Below are 20,892 nucleotides of genomic sequence, written 5' to 3'. Positions count from 1 at the left end.
CGGGGTGTGAGTTGACACGTAAGCTTGCGACCGTCCCGCGCATTAATTAGGATCCCGCCAGCACGTGGATAGGAGAAAAAGGGCGGCAATTAGGCCTGTAAGGACTAGGTCACGTATAACTAGATTAACTTTTCATAAATGCAGTGCACTGCAGCTAGCCTTCTAATCAAGGATAACAACGGAGCCACTGACGCCGTATACGTCCGGTCAGCCACACAAAATCTCTCCCTCCAACAATAACACACCAGTAGTTCCCTGCTCCACATGCGGTGGTAATCGAGTCTTCATCATTTCCAACCCTCCCCAAACACCACCGCGCGGCTGGCCGATCTTATACTCACTGGTCAGTGAAAGTGTTTATTCCACCTCATTCAACTCTCCACAAATAGCTCAATAGCTCAATTTTTATCACTTCTTTCACTGTACCCCAGGTACGATGACCAGTAATACATATGTAGGTACACACTTGCTGATAATACCATTGATGATGGTAATAATGGTTGTATGTTGATGTATGTTATTTACATCTCTTATTGCATTACGAATGTACGTTGATGTATGCTGTTTGTTTACATCGTTGTGTTACATGTAAGTGTTTTGTATTGACGTCCTACCGTGTGTTATTGTGGTATCAAATATCACCCAATAACCATCGCTGGAACCGGTGAGACCGAGCGGCAACAAGCTTTGCTTAGCTGCGGGGTCTCACTTGGCTCCAGCAAAAGCAAACTGCTAAAATGACCAGATAATGTATGCATATATTATTTTGCATATTACTCAGAAAATTGTATAAATGTTAAATTCTCTGCATGGCTGGGTCTCCCATGATCACTTTAACCTTTTTTATTGGGGATTGTAGTGGGGGGTCAGTCAATGACTTATGAGCACATTGACTACTTTCTATCTTATGATTATACCATGCCTACATCCTCGCTCCCTTCTTGTCTTCTTTTTATTTCTTTTCCATTTCTTAGCTGGGAGTGCCGCGACATTGCTTTTTTTTTTGTTTTTCTCTGGTGTTAACGTAAGGGTACTGTGTGTCGCTGGGTTCGAGGGTGGGGGCACTCCTGGTCACCTATTAATGGGTGGCGGCGTAGAAAAAAAAAAAAAAAAAAATAGCTCCATCTTTCCCACCAGGTATGATCTGATATCGCATACCTACGAGCCGCGGTCTCTCCCCTCGGATCCCGTATCGCTCCTTTTCCGCCAGATACTCCGCTACACACGGTTTAGGTGTAAACAGACCATTACACCGCCACCGGCCGGGACGGGATAATGAAGTGCCGATACCCAGCAGTGTTAGATGTGCCGCAGATGATACAAACCAGCAGCGCCGGAGACTCATGTGTCCGGTGAAAGAAGTGAGTCGGAAAGCGTGACAGTCAGTGGCCCTGATGAAATGGATGGCGAAGCTCTCCGAGCATAGCTCACATAAATGAATGAATGAAGGAATTACGAATGAACGAACGAGCGAACGAACGAACGAACGAACGAACGAACGAACGAACGAACGAACGAACGAACGAATGAGTGAATGGACGTATATAAAACTCGATTTTTAATTAAACTATGACCTGTTAACCCTCTGCACACGCAAATGTGGCCTTATTCCTGTAACATGTCGCTAACTACAACGTCTAGTAAAATTAGCCTATGAATAAGAAAACGGACCAATACCTGAGACACTGAACTCGTTCTTCACCTCCTTCATGTTGACCAGTGTCACCTACCGTCGGTGACACTCACAGGCCACCGGTACTGAATGGAATTAGGTGAGCGGTGGTAACCGACATGTGACGGTTGAGCTAACGGGTGAATGACAGGCGGAGGCGACGGGTAAATGACGGGAGATGACACCCGATACTGCCGCAGACCACCGGTGAATGCCGTGTCAGAGTGACGGCCGCCTCACCTCCACCGGCCCCCCGCGGTGGCCCTCCGACTCTCCCGCGACTGACCGACGGGGGCGGCGGTCCCGGACACACCGGAGAATGGCCCACGGTGGAGATGGAGGTCAGGTCACCACGAGGTCAGGCGCCGGTTACACGGCTGGTCACACAAGACGCACGTCACATGCCTTGTCTGGTATCGTATCGCAGCCGACTCCATCTTCCGGGTTACTTGCAGGAGTTTGTAATATAAATAAAACTAGCGAGTTGCTGGAGAAATGCTATGATTGATTCATCCTGTAATTATTAGCCGGCGGGACGGACTCTCGGCTACCTTCTAAATGCCTGTTACGGTCATGAACGACTCAGGAACAGAACCGGATTCCCCCACAGACCCCTTTATGAAATATGGCACGCCTCAGGCATTAGCCATTTGTTCACAGCCTCATGCCATATTTGTCGGCCATTCATACAACTCAACTGGCAAACTGGCTAATTAAGTTCCAAGTGGAAATGTGCGACACAACATTTTTCAGCCACACGTCATGTTCAACGGATGGAGCCTGCGATCTTTGAACAAACAGCAAATTTGCAGGCGGGCGGGCAAGTCGCACCGAATAAGTTGTCCTCATCATTCTGACTCCTGGTTGAAGTGCGGCAGGGATATAATAAGAATTGTTGTGAGCGTCATCTAGCTAAATTTACCCACACCCTGCCCAAGCACCGCCAGGCCCGTACTGACCGCCATTTGACCTCAGCTGTGACCATCCGGGACCCGTCACCCGATTGTAAAGTTACGGCTGACACCGGCCCTAGCCTGGGCGCGCCGACCGGGCAGACCAGGCCAGGTCGAGCCGACCGCGCCGGGGCGAGGCTGGGCGTCATGGGGACAATGTCGTCCGTCACTGCTGATCCCGGCTCCAGGTCGGCGCCGTCTCTGGCCGCGCTCACTGCCAGCGCCGGCGTGGCCGCCGATTTAGATGACCTGCATTCTCCTGTCCGCCGACGGCTGACATAGGGCTGAAGGGTGACGGCGACGGCGCCGACGGGACGGGCGGCCGGGTGCACCACGACGGTCGGCTAGCCGAGCCACGACGGGCGGATAGCCGCACCACGACGGGCGGATAGCCGCACCACGACGGGCGGATAGCCGCGTCCAAAGGGATGGATAATCGCGTCATAACGAATGCTAGCCACGTCAAGACTACGGACGGCTAAACTTGCGACGACGGACGGGAAGACGCATCATAACGATAGGCTAGACTAGACGAGTCAAAACGAACACCTAGAGGCGTCCGTTGTCCTGGCCAGCCATGCTACAGTACAGCCCCCGGTAAAGGTTTGGCCTAACCACTAACCAGTGTCGACTTATCAACGCCTCCTCTCGCTATCGTCATGCCAGGCACGATTTGACAGATGCCTGCTGTTACTGTCGTGAGTAATTGAATGGCTGCACTTTTTAGGTATAGCTCGCAGTCAGCGGCTACCGATTCAGCACTCTGTATTTCCGAGTCGTGACATCGCATGGTACTTACAGTATCTAATGAGATAAATCAATTTTATCATCAAGTAAACGAGTTTCATGACCAAAACAATGCAGCAATGTCGGACCTTAATCATTAAATCAGGCTCACTGTAGTTTGTGGACAACCACCAATCGACAAACACCATGGTCACTGGTCAGTCCATATAAAAACCTGTCGCATTAATTTCATATCCCCGGATTCTAGCAGCCAGCAGTGCTGCGAGTGGCATGTGATTTTTGTTAATGGTTAAACATGACAGAAGAAGGCTGAATACTAATGATGAGGTGTAGGTGCTTTTCCATCACAGATGATAGCGTGCAATGTCACAGCGGATATTATCAAATGAGATAGAAAACAGAGCCAGCCTTGAGCCTAAATGGCAGCAGAGACAGCAAATACATATAGGGTAAAAACATAACACAAGCGTGAGGTCGGTGTTGGGCAAAATCTGAGCGATGATCATTGATCAGTCATCAGCATTCAGCGCCATAATTTTTGGGGTAAAATGCAGTCACTTCCCTCACCCCGGATGAGCTGTTAGCATGAATGTCGCGATCATCTGGATCATGTTGAAACTAACGTAAACAATTCACCCTCTGCAGACCCTGAGCCGATTGTCAGTCGGCTACTGGACATTTAGTCAGTCAGAGCCTCGCCGACCGCTCAACACGGCATGAATCGATTTTGAGACGGAACTGCCAGTCGCTGCAGACAATAAAAGCTGTTGCAGACAAGCCTTTCGGAGCTGCGCTGGTGACATCCAGGTCCGTTTGTCATCCATAGGACAGCGTGCGGAATACCAATGCAAAGTTCATGACCACCGCACGGATACAGAGGAAAATATTTAGATTGATGCGCTTTGAAGCTACTTCGTGCCAACAGGCATAAGGTAGCTGTCTACAGTCAACAAGATGTTGTATTGAAAACAATTGACGAATTGAAAAACATCATACATAACAAAACTATTAGATTTTATTTTACATAATTAGTGTTTAGGTATTATGTAACCTTTGACCATGAACAGATCCATCCACACCCGCTGGACGAAAGAAACTCACACACCTTGTTTTCAACATAACCACTTTAGGTGATAGCCTACTCCTAAAGAAAGGACCTGCGCTCGTAGTTACTCACCGTGAGCAGCTGCAGCAGCAGCAGGGTTCCAATCACTCCGAACCCCATGTCGGATCAATGGGTGTCTCACGAGTCTTCTCCTCACATGCTGCTCCCCATGAGCGGATCACTGACCAGCCGCCGAGGTCACAGGTCAGGTCAGCGGGTCACAGACGGTAGCCGGGTGTAAGCAGATGACCTCAGAGTGTCAAGAGACCACACGTGGACCAAAAGTCACGAGTGATAAATGTGAGGACGGACCGCGGACGACCGCCAGAAGAGAAGTCTGCTAGTTGGGAGTTCTCGCCGTATTACGAGTTCAAGGCTTGAGCACAGCACCGGCACAGCGCACGAGGATCAGAGCACGCCCAGAGCACGACTGGAACACGACCGGAGCACGTCCCGCGCCGCCCGACGACCGCCGAATCATGGAAACGTCGCGACGACCTGCCTCCGACCCGACGGCTCCCGTGCTGACATCTGTCGGCCGCCGCGCGAACCCGCCTGGTGCTAGTGGCGCCTGAGCATCGCAGTCGCCGGCGGCCGTGCCGACGAGGTTGTGTCCAAATCGGACACGGATGCGCGCCCGTCACCGCGACCTTTGGCGGCGCGTCGGTGACCTTTAGGAGGGCGCCACAGGAGCGGAGGGAGGGGGAAGAGTCACGGACCGGATCAGAGAGATGGAAGATGATAGATGGAACGTGAGACGAGACGCCAATAGCCGGATCTGATATTTTATGGGGCTGTTACATACAGTGACAAAAATGTCCAATTAAATGTTTTTAGGAAACAAAACTGACGATATTGTCATGAAAATCAATTCAGAGGGCAATCTGGCAGTTTCAATACGGATATACCTAAATGATCCCTCCGGAACATACCGAACAAGTTACATTATTATTTATAACAATACCATTGTTCAATATACCATTTGAATAGTCAACTCCATATGGTTTTACAGCGTGAGCTGGTGTGCTATTGTTAGTAAAGTTCTGGCCTACTATCTGACGGAATATAAATGACTCCAAGCTCTATTTCTCTTTTAACAATATCTTCTGTCATATGACGGCCTACCTTATGGTTGAAGGTGAATCACGGCCTATCGTCACACAGCAGCAGCAGCATGCGCGCGCCATTCATGGTCCCTTGGAAAGGCCCCTCTCTGATCGCCATGATGTGTCCGATGCGATATAAAGCTGTAACTGCAGCAAACAGTGCGAATATGGACACGATAGGGACTAGGGCGACCAACAAAGTGGGTGGGCTGATTATCATGTGAACAGAGACACTTCCAAAGAGGGAACGCACGGGAATGAAAGATCTTGACCGGAACACATTCATGACTATTCATGTGCAAATAAAATCCTTTATCGAGACGAGGAATACAAAAAAGATAATCATGTGGTTTGCATTGTCCCCCCCCCCCCCATCTATGTTTCCCTAAAGAAATAGTAAAACAATACATAAGCATTCGGGATTCTTGGTGTGCTTTAGGATACACCGACTACGTAACAGCATACCGATAAAAACCATGACATTGATGGCGTATGCTCACTCATCGCTGCCCTTTCCCGGACCGAAATTGCACTCCATGTAGCACCATCAATCGCAGCTAAGAGTGTCAATGGAGCGTGTCCCTGACACTACCAAATTCGGCGGCTGACCGCTCCCTGCAGACCAGCCGCGGCGGCGGTGGTTGATCTTTGGGACGGTCTCCATCAGTCACGGCGGCACCAGCCCGTCAGACTATGTTCGGCAGTCTGTCAGACTGCCAGTCTGTCATTCAGACTATGTTTGGCAGTCAGCAGCTCAGGTCAGCTCCGTGCAGACAGTTGGGCCATCATGTTCCATTGTTATACTGGCGCCAGAGGAGGGGTTCGGGCACGGCCGACTCACTCTGGCGGAGGGGACAGGGAGGGGTAAAGGCGGCGCATGGATCACTGTTGGTCCGATCACTTGTGCAGCTCGGCTTAGTCGGTGACGTCAGGAACTCAGTTCAAGGGAAGCTGATCCCGAAAGCTGACAATAGACTTCCCTCCTTGGCTACCGCCCACACCGGCCATGACTGTACCCTGAGAGGATCGCCCATGAGCCTCTAATCTGTCCACTCACTTCTCACCTCCAGTCTCACCTTAACTCTCACCCACGCCCTGCGCCTTCTATAACCGGCCAGTAACGAATGAGTGGCGATTGGCCGGGGTCGAGCGGAATGGCGCCCGTCTGACGGGCCAGCGCCGGCCGGAAATGCCGCCAGCAGCGGACGCCGCCGAGCCAAAACTAGCCCAGATATACGGCCGAATTTATGACGCTCTGATAGGACGTCCATGTCCGGCCACCCCGCAACTGTTGGCGTGAATTACAAATAGGAGAATGAGGGGATGTGAAATGTGGAGGCGATTTGATGCCAACTGTAACATGTCGGCAGGAGTACCGACGCATTTGGCTGTGCTGCAAGAACAGAGCCTGTCTGTCTAGGAAATCCGACGACGCTGCGGATGAGATAAGAGGAGGAAGGTGACATTGAGCAAAATTAAATGCTCCTTACAATTGTTAAATGCATGGTTTACCAAAAACGTACGGTGTACGGCTTAGAAAATTGGTGTAATGAACGACATTTGAGATCATTGATCACCTACCAATTGTATGCTGATCATCGCCTCAAAATGGCTTAACCTTCTAGGCGGTGGGGTGGGGGCATTTTTTGCCCCCCCCCCCCCTTTAGTTTTTTCGATATATCTCGAGAACCGCTGCGCCGATCGTCACCAAACTTTCAGTACCCTCCCGGGAGCAGCTAGCGCACATGGTGACCAAAAATTTTCCAAAGGCTATGATAGGTTGGCCGCTAATGACGTCAGAGTGACGTCATTTTTGCCATTTTCGACCCAAAAAAGGTTTCGCGGGAAGAGCTGTCAGGCCTATAGCTTTAGAGATACAGAAAAATGTTTGAGACATAAAAGGTGTGGAATTAAAAGGGCTACAAAACTGTAATTTCGGTTTTTCGAATTTTTTGGATTTTGACCCCCACAAATCAAACAAATAGATTTTTGAATATAATAGCCAAAAAATCCAAAAAGTGTTTTGAATTTCGAAAAAAACCGGAATATATGTGATAGTTCCTACCGCCTTCTATCTACATACCAAATTTGAGATCGATACCTCTTTTTTTGGCCAAGTTATAGCGAAAAAACTGTTCAAAATTGATGACGTCAAATTTTCAAACTCAATTTTTAGCAATTCTAGACCTCGTAGCGCAAAACAAAGACCACCATTAGACTCCCCGTGACGAGCTGCATCGAATCAATACCCATTTTATGCAAAAATATCAACTTTGAAATTTGACCTTTTTTACCTGACCTTGACCTGACCTCCATCATAAAGTGACCTAAACCGTACCTGATGGTCTTATAACCAACACCATTGAGTTGGAAATGAAAAACTGGCCATAAAACATGCATCGCATAACCTTAGTAGGTAAAGTTGGGCTCATGTGGTGACCCTTGGTGACCTTTGGTGACCTGACCTGTGACCTGACCTGGTATGACCAGTGACCTCTAATAGCAACATATGTACTAGACAACTGATGCCTTATCGCTGATTTTCGACAAAATGCGTTTTACTTGGTGTTATAGCGCTTTCCCTAGAAGCCCCGTGACCGGTGAAACATTTTATCTTTGACCTGACCTGTGACGTCATCGGTGACCCCGAGGTCAATGAAATTTGGTTTCCCACAACAAATTTGACAGGGCTATCGGACACTGTTTCAATTTTCCGGATCCGTCCAGTAGTTTCGGAGATACGGGGGGGGGGCAAAAAAGTGCCCCCCCCCCCCCCCCCACCGCGCGGAAGGTGGCTGGTAGGCCCACCGCCTGCCGGGTTAAACATAGTTACCTGCCTGCTGGCTACATCGAAGTAGTAGGGTTCCCACTCTAGTTTACAGATACCGAAGATTTAGGGGATTCGAACTGACCTGAAGTGACCTTACACTGACCTCAGATGGTCGTCTTCCCGTGTCAGGTTACCCACCAGACTCTCAGAATTCACTCCAATATGAGGGACGTTCTCCCGTCGGCGGTCGGAGAGGACCTCACAGCGGGCTCAGAGGACTCAAGAGATTCCGATTACGAAACTCAGCGAGGTCCGGAGACCGACGGCCCAGTGCTGCCACCGTCAGTCCGTTCCCCAACTAAAGCTTCAGCCCTGTGCTCACCAGGTAGAGATGTCGCCACCTCCGACACACCGCCCGATAACCGTCTCTCTGACCCCGCGCGGGGCCAGGGAGCCCGCCTGGGTGGCCGCCGGCTCTCAATGAGGCGCCGAACTGCAGGTGTCCGTCAGCACCGTCCCACCTCGTAACTCGTCATCTGTCAGCGGCGGCCGCGGCGGGCACAGCGGCTGTCGGCCGCCGCCGCCGGCGCCGTCTTTCAGCGCCCGCCACCGTCGACAGACGCGCCATTCAGACGCTGTCAAATATTATATGACCCGCCGCGATGGCAGCTAGTTTATGTGCGGACAGGCGAGGAGAGGCGGTGGCCGTGGAAGGCGCTGCCGGGCGGTCGGGTAGCGCCGATTTAGTCTGTCGGTTGGCGGGGTGAGAGGGGGCTCCAGGTGGGAGCGGGGGAGGGGTGTCGGCTCTGGACGAGACCCAACAACCAACGACGTCACGCGAAATCGTAACAAGCGTGTCATCTAGTGGAGCCCTGCCGGTCAGGCTGAGAAGGAGACTGGCGCGGCGGCACTCAGGCGACTCCGTGGTGACACACCCGAGCCCCAGACACCTCGACCTCGACACCCTGTCCACGGCGGGCGATATATCAAAGTAGCCCGGCCGACAATGTACGGCATCTTTCTTTTTCACCGGCTCTCGTCATTCACCGAGTCAGCAGAGCTGACGGAATTACATAACCACGTTAGGCTGCCCTAAAGGCATCCCCTACTGACGAGCATTCAGCCTGCGGAGTGCTCCCTGCACGAGGAGCATCCAAGCGTCATAGCCGTGTAACGGCATAACGACATCATAACGATAAGGGTCGTAACTGCAAGTGGTCGATCAACGGCATGTAATATCTGGTGCCAGGCTGCCGGTTGCCAAGTGCAGGAGCGGCGTAAGTTCGCGACTGGTCGGCGAGTCGATTTATTGTGTTGGTACGGTGTATACTGTATTTGTAGGCTTCTGACGTTACAGGCGAGCTTACGAAGCTCCCCGGAAATTACCACTTCCCAACAACAACAAAAAAAACAGCCAATTTAAAAAAAAAAATGTGCGCATCCAGGGTATGAAAGCACATCAACTAATCGACGGTACTGCATTATGTCCTGTCGTTGAATTTCGAAAAAATATATAATAATAAATAATTAAGAACAGTAATAACTATTGTGGTGTAAATGACACGGCGAGACACAATGTGTGAAAAATCTATCAGTGATGTGTAATTTGTATGTAGGCAATAGGCATTTACTTCTTATGTCAAAGAGAATCTCACGAATTTCGCACGTTAAGATAAAACCGTGGTTGGCCTTCACTGGCTGCCATGAGCGGTCAACATTGTAGGTATAAATTGCCAGTGCTGTTCAAATCGCATCCCATTTCTTTTGAGGATAATGCATTATGGACTGAATAAACTTTTTCTACCTCCACATGAACCGAACGTCGAGGATTTCACCCGTCAAAAAAAAAATGTTCTCGTCAACTGTATATCATGTTACTTTAATTATAAATGTTGTGCTTGTTCAGCATTTTATTCCATACCATCGTGACACTCTATTGTCTACAGGCGGCCAGCCTCTTTGATGCAAGCAGTCGCGATATATTGTCCAGCAGTAAAAGTACGCATTGCCAACATAACGTTCATCCTGAACTAAAGTCGCATGTTCAATCAATTTGTGACTAGCGACGCAATCCTGAAAACCACTTAGCTGAACAAGGCGCTTTCAAATCTGATCGTTATTGATGCATTTTTCGATCGATTATCGGTCTTCCTGTAAACGCAGACCTGTCAACCGACGTCCTGTCGAATCCGTCAATTTTGCACGTTTCCGATAAGAAGCAGTCCCTGCACCTGCAGCATAATCTCAAACCTATAAGCATCGCACAAAAATCAGGGATAATCCGCCGGAACCAGCAAATGCGAACACGAACCCTTCATCGTCGGCCCATTTGCTGAAATGGTTGCTGAATGTTTCAAATATGGAGCAAGAGGCACGGCTCACATTAGGTCGTGAGTCGTGAAACATTACAAACGCATGTAGTCGTTACGGAAAATGGGCTGCAAAGTTAAGATAACAAAAACTGTCGGCAACAGTTGCCATCAAATGAATTGACTTCGCAGGTGATCGGACAGAGACGGATGTTTCGCCCCTACAAAAGCCACTTAGCATCTCATGTAAGTACAAAGTCTTCGATGAGCCAGAACTCACTACTAATGCGCGTGAAAACCTGTCTTTAGCGGTGATACGCTATCAGCAGGAAAATGGCTGGAATGCTCTAACGAGCACTGATTGGACGGCGAACAAATTGCAAGCCCGCTTACTTCAATGGATTTTGCACATGGTTTGGATTTATGGAGGCCTCTCATCAGATCGCTGTCGTCAATCAAGGAATTCATAGCTACTTCACCTATTGTGGCTATTGTAGTCAGCAGGGGCCACATCTCAAAACCAACAGACATGTCGACAGCAAAAATGAAGCGATTGTTACACTGCCCGTAAGCGTCACGCTCAGCCGATTTCGACGTAGTAATCCATTCCCTTTTAAAAAGGAAAAATGTGAGTAAGCATTCAGCTGCGACAGTCAGTACGCGCATGCCTAATCATTCGATCAACATGACTGCCAATTTAAAGGGACTATCCCACCTTTAACATGGGGTTTGAGTTGAGATAGCCAAGTTTGCGGCGAGGTTCAGAAACCACTATCTATCTAGGTTGCAACCCCCGCGGCCTCTTGGTGTTGAAGAAATTCGTTCCCTTCATTTGAAAATGGGCCTTGTGTAAGGCCATATCTTCAACATGGAGCGACCGTTAGTGTGACGTCACCTCGTTTAGTCATTCTGATTTAACCCTATTCCTGGCGGGCTCCGCCGGGACAAGAAACTGGCGGGGGGGGGGCCGATTCGGCCCCCCCTGAGATCTCGAGAACGAAGCAAGATAGCGACAAGCAGTAAACGGCATCGGATACGCACGGCCAAGATCTACAATTTTTACTAAGGTCATTTTCAGGTCAGGTCAAAGATGACGTCACAGGGGTCGAAAAAGTCAAAATGGCGGCACTAGATATGGAGAGAGTTTTTCTCGAATAACTTTCGAATTAGTCAAGATAGGAACAAACTAAGGGCATCATCGTGATCCTCTCGTCAATCCGCATCGAATGATATATATGTTGACCTCGAAAGGTCAAGGTCAAAGGTTGACCTCAGGTCACGTGACCTCGAGGTCATCATGTATATCATTCGATGCGTCTTGACGAGCTGAACACAATGAGACCATCCACGCGTCTGTATCTTGTTCCTGTACGGAGTTATTGGCCAAAAACCTTTGGTGACCTTTGATGACGTCACATGACCTCACAGCTGCCCAACAGCAAAACAGACCTCAAGGTAGTGAAGGTTGATCGTATATGAAGTCATGTATGGTATATGGGGCCATTCCGACCCGTTTTAGTGGTAAAAACAGGGAGTTGATTTTTCCCCCATTGACTTATAATGGGGAGGTCGCGAAATTGACCTGACCTTAGGTCACCGATATCAAAATTCCGAGATAAACAAATTGCACATACTGGTACCCTAACTAAACCCTGAAGAGAAGAAATTGATCGGTCAAAAACTCTAGCTCTGGCGTGATTGCAAACTTTTCTGAGGTAGCGTCACCAAACCGCTTCTGGTGACCTGACCTGAGGTCAGATCAACTCAAAATTTTCAGACATGTTGCGTAGAAGCCTTTTAGGAAAAGTCAGAAAATTTGAGCTTCCTAGCTCAACGCGTTTGGGAGATATAACCAAAAAACCTCAGGGGGGGGGGGCTCCTGAGGCCCCCCCCCCCGCCAGGAATAGGGTTAAATGGGTTTGTTCGTTGAAAAATTGCTTAAAACTTGGTCTGAACTTTGTTGTGGTGCCTACAGAGTAAAAAGAATCAGCTTTATGACAGTAATGTGGCCTGGGGAAGGAGGTAATTTTGGGCTGTGACGTCACATATTTGAAAGTTTGTGTTTGGAATATGGGAAGCCTAAGATGTTTAATGAAAAATAAATGCCAGAACCGTGTTCCTGGTCATCCAATCTATAAAGTCGGGCACAATTTAACTGGTTTTAACAACATTTTAGAAGGTGGGATAGTCCCTTTAAAATATAGTGCGGCCATGACAAGTGGCGACCATACTGGGAAAACATGCACATGGGTCGTTTGCTTCATAAGTAACAGACTACGGAATTTGGTGCAGTTTACTGTTCAGGCAATTTGGATTCGGCGGTTAACATCTTAGGCAGTGTTATGTAAATTTCAGCCTTTATAGTTACAGTATTCTCTTTTCGATGATGAAAACTCGGCTGGATTTCACCATTTATGTGCACTTACGTACCGTCCCAAGAAACTGCTACGCCGGGAAGTTTGGTGACAGCCGTAATTCCCTCCCAAACCAATCCCCCTGACCTACACCAGCCGTCCTATACCGAGCGACCACGCCCCCTCTCCCGCCGAGGCAGGTCACCGGTCGGTCGGTCGGTCCACCGGCACATGACACCAGTTCACCAGTAACAGGATACCGGCCGGGGCGGCGCCGCGCAGCGCACGGGCCACAATTAGCTCATGTGCGTCCAGATGACCGAAACGCGGTGCGGGTTCACGTGTTTGAGGAAAATCAGGCGCGCTGTAGCCGTGCTGCGATTTATATGTGCCTGGCTGAATGACTGAAGGTAAAGTAGGGAGAATGGGACATGGGACTCTGAGGACAGCCAACACAATCTGTCTGCCGCCAACGTCCTAGCAGTCAAGGTGCTCATTTGGAATTGGGGACAGAATGTACGGTACGAGAACGGTGTTGATTGTTCATTCAACCAGGTACGAGGCCTTCAGATCGGCCGTCATTTCGTGGCGCATGTCTCACCAAACCTTCCGCAAACCAAACGGTTGGACACCCGGAAACGCGCTGCAGACAATGAATATTTGGTGATAATCGAAACTTTGCCACTTTGCCACGGCTCAACAGCCAGTCACATGACCTGGTGTGACCTCTTTGACCCATCCGTGACCTCTCTGACCCGTATGTGACCTCCTTGACCGTTCCATTGTCTTGCAGACGTGTCGCTGACCACACCACGGGGCGCCGGCGGACGACTCCACACATCTGTCACGGCCCTCCAGACGACACTGCGCCACTGTCGACGCCGCGCCATATGTGACGCGGGCGAGCCGAACCCGGCGCGGAGAGGACGCCCAGCGGACGGCAGACCTTGTTGCAGCGGTACCTTTCTCTCGCCCTGTGTCCGGTATGATGGATAGGATAAGGAAGGGCCGGTGTCGCCGACGAAGCCCATACCGAAGGACAGTGCGACAAGCCTGGTGTGGCGAGGCAAACTGCCCGTCAAGCTCACCAGTTGAGACAAATGCCATCGAATTCGAATAAACGGACGCAACAGAGGCCACCGGAAAAGTTAATCGCTTCGCCAATGTCCCTATTTCCGAGCATCATTAACACGCGCACTGCAGGGGGGGGGTTGTTTTCAACCCCCCCCCCCTGTGGTTTTTCGCAAATTGCGAGAAAACGGCGGCGCGTAGCGCCGCCAAATTTTGCATACCTGTTCTCACAACTTTTGCACACCTTGAGTAAAAATTTTGACCCCAGGTGACCTATGGTCAGGTCACCAGGTCAGATCAAGTGACCCTACCTCGAAACGTAAATTTCGAAGTTTGCAATCCCACCAAGCCCACAGTTGTTGAGATATGATCTTGAAACCCACAGGAAATAGTAAAGTCATCACGAGCTACAACTTGTATATCTCGGAATTTTTATATCGATGACCTAAGGTCAGGTCATTTTTGCGACCGGCCCATTATAAGTCAATGGGAGAAATTTCAACTTACTCTGAATGCCATCCTATGACTTCAATACGCTCAGGATCATAGTATTACAGGTCCCTGTTGGTGATTTCACCGAAACATATCACTTATGACCTTTGGAAGGTGATCTCCAGGTCATCTTAGGTCACCTGAGGTCACCAGCGGTTTTTCTTCAATAACTTGAGATTGAGTAGAGATAGATACTCCGTTCGACGTTTATCGTGTTTTTCTCGTCAATGCGGATCGAATGATATGCAACATGACCTATTTCGGTCAGGTCATGACCTTGACCTGAGGTCAAATTTTCAACTTGACCTTTCGAGGTCATATTATATATCATTCGATGCGCCTTGACGAGCTAAGAACGATGGCGTTCGAATCGATCCTCTGTCTTGTGTGCAAGACAAGTTATTCAAGAAAAACTACCGCGAAATTCCTGTTGTGAAAATCGTAACATTTTGTCTTCGGTGACCTCTGGTGACCTCGTTTTTGACCTGACCCAAAAATGATCTTTGTATTTCTTGTCGATCTCATCTTAACCTATCCAACGCCGTTTACCGCTTGTCGCTACGTTGCGCCGTTTTCGAGATCTCAGGGGGGGTTGTTTTCACCCCCCCCCCCCTGCAGTTCGTGTTCGGCTCAGACCCGCTGCAGTGCGCGTGTTAATATTCTGGCGCCCGACCACGTTGGCACAGGTGAACTTAGTCCCTCTGCGTGTTCGGTCTGATGTCCCAGCCGAGCCCGGCCCTGCCCTCCGGCAGACGTTTGGCCGACGACACCAGTGTGTGCTGCCACATTCAGTCTGATTGGTGTCGGGCGGACCCCTCCCCCCCCCCCTCCCCGTCTGTCGCACTGGCCGTGACCTCAAGGAGCCGGCGGCGATTGGCGGAGGCGTGGACGGGGGGACGGGAGAGGGCGACGAGGTGCCAGGTGACGGAAAGACGGCTGGCCGATTAGCAAGAAGGGTAAGGGCACGAAAGCTCAGACGCTTCGCACGATGTAACCAGAGACATGTGGGCACGATCGCCTCCATGTTGGCAGATAAAAATGTCATACAAACGGTGTTCATTTAGGGTTGAGTTGAGACTGAAAAAGCGTTAGAAGTCGATCAGTTCCAGTAGGCATAAAGCCTAATGGAACTGAAGAAAGGACGAAGTTTGGTTTAGTCATACCTACCTATCAAACATACTTTTAAGTTACAATCCCAAACCAGTCGAAGTTCAAACTAGGCCATAACTAAAAGTGTATGTTTTATATGAAAATTGAAACCATTGATGAGAAGGTGCGGGTAGGGATCGAGAAAATAACAGGCTGTGTCTCAAACTGTAAAAGCTTTAGAACTTAGCGACCTGGAGGGGCTCCCATGATTACAGATTGGAGTAAAACACGTTTAGAGTGCTAAGAGCCTCATGAAACAGAAACTGGTTTGTACGACAGGGCCAGAGTGATCTAGATCACGATCGATAACTCTCAGAATGGGTTGCATCACGAGGCTGCGCCACAAGGTACAGAGAACGGTTCAGCGCAGCGCCTGATGCCCAATCACGACCACACTTATGTGTCTGATCACGAACTGAACAACGGGCCGGCCACGAGCAGCGGGTCACGGAGTTGGGAGATCTCATCGGGACGCCACGGTCACGGATGGACATCACGAGCCGTGAGGGAACATCATGGAGCACCACGGAACACCACGGAACACCATCTAATGGCATCGAGCATCTGGAGACACACACCACGAAACATCAGGACATACCACGAGCATAACGGGCACCGCATAGAGAAATACCAACCCCGTCGGAGCTTCAAGAAACATGTTATGAAACCGCGAAATATCAGGAAACTTATACTGACATCACCAAAGATCACGAACAGGTACTAAAGAACAAGAAACAACTGGTAGATCCAGGATCAAAGCCCAAGAAACGTGGGCTATGATCCTGTGAGCAGCTGTTGCGGCGCCTGACGTCTTTTTCCCCACTCCCCTATACCTCAGTTAAAGTTGACTGATTTACCCGTCACATCTCCCCACCCATCAGCCCCTCCCCCTCCCGCGCGTCCATCCCACGTCCCGCCGCGCTAATCCCGCTTCCGGCGGCGGCGGTCGTGTTCAGGAGCTGCTGACGTCGGCTGACTATCAGCTGCCAACAGCCGCTCACGGTCGGCCGCCGCCGGCTGCCAAAGAGTCGGCCGTAAACCGCCGCCCGCGAGCCCGGCCGGCCAAACAGGCGCGGAATTCGCCACCGCGCCGCGCCGGCACCGCCTGATTTGTGTGCGCTGTGGCCGACTCATGGGCCACGAAAACCGTCCGCTGTCCTCGACAGGGACTGGCTGGCGTAAACGACCACCGTGCGTCGCCAAAATAGAGGCGGGCCGACACAAAAGACGCAAACAGAGAAGAGAAGAGGTGTAAAGCGGAGCGGAGTAGGAACAATGGATGAAAGAAACACGGGGAGAGGTGTGTGGGGCTGTTAGAAGAACGGTCGGATGGAGGGACGGGTGTGGGGAAGAGAGAGCGAGAGAGAGAGAGAGAGAGAGAGAGAGAGGGGGGGAGAGAGAGTGTGTCGGTGACTGACCTTGCAGTGGCCGGCGGCGCAGACGTGGTCGGCCCGGTCGGTGCCCCCGTCAGGACTGCAGCGAGTCCCGTCTATGACCCGTCGCCGCAGAGTGACGTAGAACGAGGCGTTCTCGGGGCCGCAGGTCAGCGAGCACGGCCGCTTGGCTGCCGGGTCAGAGTGCGGGTCAGAGGTCAGGTAAGGTCAGAGGTTATGTCACAGATCAGGGCTAAGCTTAGGTCAGAGGTCATGTCAGGGCAAATTAGAAAATTATCCATTAGAAATAGGAAAAAAAAACTTTCATGAGCAAGAACGACCAGTGGTCACAGAAAGGGACGGCGAAAGGCTCAGACTTAAGACTGGTAAATGCCCGTACTGAACAGACACTGCTCTCTATCATGCTCACTTAGGTTCACCGGCACCACCCATCCACGGCGTAGCACCGCCCGGGGCCATTGCCGGTCATGGCCCATACGATTTCCCGGCGACCACGCGACATGGCTTCGGTCGTCGGCTATTCCGACTTTGGCTCGTGCGCTAGCTTCCGCAAGGTCAACAAACACAGACGCTTTACTGTCACTCATGGGTAGGGTCAAAAGTCGGATCAGGTTAGCAACAAGGTCATCTGATCCAGCTCTGACGTCAGAGGTCAGGTCAGGTAAAGGGGTTATTTCACTGGCAGGTGTTGGGTAAACTGTGGATATCAGAGTTAAGGTCAGTAACCGTAGCCATACGTTATGCTTGGTCAGCGGGTAGGTCAGCTTCCACGTCGGATGATGACAGCGCAGGTCGGGTCAGGTAGCATAATTTCCGGTTGCAATCAGCTGCCCGATTGTGACAGCCGTCGATCTATGTGTCACACGAGACACCCGAGAAGTGCGAACCTTAGCTGCAAGTTTGCCGACCAAATCACCCAAACAACAAACATATGAAGGCTCCAATACTTATACCCCGCCGGAAACGATGACAGACTGCCCCAACCGCCCGACAGGTCAGGCCTGTGGTGACATCACCGAAATCAGATCTAGTCTCCCAGCGCTGTGACAAAGGTGGCCGGCGGACTCCGCTAGCCACCACACCGCGCGGCCAGCGTTCCGCCCACCCGGCGCACATGCATATACATAAGCACGCCCTGAGTCGGGAGCGTTTCGGTCGACATACCTGCCAGTCGGTACCTGCCAGCCCACCACGCCGGTTCGCGGCCGTTCCTATATTTGATGCATGGCTGCTGGCTAGCGGCCAGGTACCGCACCCTATAGGAGGTGGGCGCGCACTACATGCATGGGGTCGGGGTCCTCCAACCCAGAGGAGCAGCGAGTCGGGCGGACACCGATCATAATCGGATCTACTATCGATCAAATCTGTTATCTCGCCTAATTGGATCATTTGTTGTCAGAAACCATGTAGATAATGACCTCCATGACAGGTCCAATGTGTTTTATTCAAAGGTCAGGCCATACCATTCATTAATCGAGTCAGCCCGTCGCGCCCTCTCTCCCCCGGTCTGGGGTAGAGGCAGGGGTCTAACCGTGTCACCCGTTCGTTCCGGCGATGTCATGAGATGATATAAACAGCCAATCGGGTGGCACATTACGGAGACGGCCGGCGGCCGATGATCGGTGGGGCGGCAGACGCTGGCACCGCCGCAGACGGACGGGATAACACGACCTCGGAGGTTAAACACGCCAATCGGTGGGGACCGATGCGGGGGCGAGGGAGGGGATGACATCGGGCGCGGGGTGGCGAGGAGGCGGGGTAGGGGTGGGCGTAGGCAGCAGGGCGAGAGGGACGCAGGGTCAAGGGCGGGGATGAGGGTCAGGTAGGAAGCGTCAGAGCAAACTGATCATGAGGAATGCCTTCCAGGTAAGGTGCCAACTGGATTACAAGGTGTGATGCGATGAGAGAGCGATAGAGATCAGCAATTAGAGCTGACGGGGAAAGGACAGCCGGTGTCCTTTTGTGGTTAGGCGTTGAGCGGTTTGACCTGCTGCGATCTGATTGAGACTCACTGCTGTAGTGAGGACGCCAGCGATACAGACGGTCTTTGTAGGGCTTCTCGTTGAAGCTAGCGCACTGCTCTGCCCGAAAGTCACCGGCCTCAGGTGGACAATCCTGAAACAGGTCAGTTTTCACCAGTGAGCACAAATTCGACACAATCTAACTGAACAGCCCCTCAAAATATGGTGGTCACGGTCATATAAGAACATGATCGTCATTCAATGCCCTTAAACATGGGCGCAAAATGACCACCGCAGTCGACGCGCCCGTAAACCCTAATAAACAAACAAATCAATGCCCCTAAACTGTAAGATAAACAACTCATTCAAACAAGATTCACTAATAATGGTCCTCTGCTGTCTGGAAATCGCGGGTGTTGTAGCGAAGGATAGCTCACCTCTTCGTTACACATATGAAATCGTTTATCACTGCCCACACATTGGATGGGCCGCAGCCTCCGTCTTCCGGTCTCCGCCCTTGACGGCGGCTGGTCCCAGCTGAAACGAAAACCAAAATGAACTCAACACCGAAGTTGCTATACTCTTACATGAAGCAGGTCAATTGTTGTGACTGATTAGCGAGAAAAGTCACGTTCACATTCTCCATGTCAAGTAAGTTGCACTTCATCGATCCCATTCATCGTCTTTCATTCATTCCGATTGTCTGTTCCATTTCTGCAAGACGTTCGCTATGCAAGCCATTGATCACGGACAATGGCATTGCAGCTTTATTCTGAGTGTCACAGCTACTTGTCTGCTGTACTGCGCTGGTAACGCCTAAGGCATCACACAGCCAATCATATAAGACGAGGGCAAGCTAGTGTCTGCAGAACGTGCATGTAATGCACCACCGTGTTTTAGCGATCAGCTTTAGGTCACAATACTAGCCTGGCGGTGGCGTTCTCTGCCGACTCATTTCCCAAACAGTGTCCAAATACCGCCACCTTATCATTCTACCCCCCCCCCCCCCCCTCCCAGTACCGCACTAACCTGTCTGTCCCGTTGTCTTTAGCCACCTTCTCCAAGCAGAGTCTGGTCTGTGTGCGCACGCCGCCTCCACAGGAGCGCGAGCAGGCCGACCAGGAGGCCCAGCCGGACCACTGTCCCACCTCCGAGCCGTACCGACGACGGGCCAGACGCTCCTGAACCATGGCGTGCACCTGAACATCAGCCGGGAGGGGGTCAGGCGATGGGTGGTTAGACGCTCAGACGACGGGGGAGGGAAGGTCAAACGATGGCGAGGGGTCAGGCGATGGGGAAGGAAAGGTCAGACGATGGAAAGTCAAATGACGGAGAGGGAAGGGGAGGGAAGAGGAAGTTAGAGGAGAACGGATGACCAGACGACAGGGGAGGGAATCAGGTGACGGAAAAAAGTAAAGGCCGCCGCAGAAGTAAATATGACCTAGGATGGCTATTTCATGTTTATTAGAGTGAAAGCGAATGTGATGTAGGTAACGTTTTTGTTTCATGTCTTTTTTATTCAAAATTACGGAGTCTTGTTTGATATTAACTTCATATCGACGACATACATTGCCAGCCAGACAAACACGAAATCGGCAGTTATTATCCAGGAATTCATTCACTGTTTCTGTGAGCCGAGGAACCCGTCTGGTACAGCCCCGTCTGTTAGTAGCTCGGCTAATTGCGGCCTGTAAAAGTGCGCGTCCGGTATGCACAAGCCCATGACATAACCCCCGAGGTCGAACCCGGGGGACGGGTCAGGAGCTGCCGAGGGGAGGGGGAGGAGGGGGCTGCCAGGAGCCGTTTACG

The 20,892-nt window shown here is 51.0% G+C and overlaps 1 protein-coding gene across 1 annotated transcript in view; it reads right to left on the bottom strand.

Annotated features, from left to right (window-relative positions):
• LOC122363974 (ADAMTS-like protein 4) overlaps window positions 1–19,598 on the bottom strand; it is a 38,790-nt gene extending 19,192 nt beyond the window's left edge. The window contains exons 1-3 of the mRNA XM_043333880.1: window positions 19,521–19,598; window positions 19,135–19,237; window positions 17,147–17,292 (exon numbers count right to left, since the gene is read on the bottom strand). Coding sequence (XP_043189815.1) covers window positions 17,147–17,292; window positions 19,135–19,237; window positions 19,521–19,535 — 264 coding nt within the window. The 5' untranslated portion in view covers window positions 19,536–19,598. The remainder of the gene's footprint in view (window positions 1–17,146; window positions 17,293–19,134; window positions 19,238–19,520) is intronic.
• Window positions 19,599–20,892: the final 1,294 nt, after the last annotated feature.

The sequence above is a fragment of the Amphibalanus amphitrite genome, unplaced genomic scaffold, assembly GCF_019059575.1.
Source record: "Amphibalanus amphitrite isolate SeventyFive unplaced genomic scaffold, NRLGWU_Aamphi_draft 000650F_arrow, whole genome shotgun sequence".
In the NCBI taxonomy this organism is placed as follows: Eukaryota; Metazoa; Arthropoda; class Thecostraca; order Balanomorpha; family Balanidae; genus Amphibalanus; species Amphibalanus amphitrite.
The sequence above is the reverse complement of the archived record's forward strand: the minus strand, read 5'-3'. Positions and strand labels throughout refer to the sequence as shown.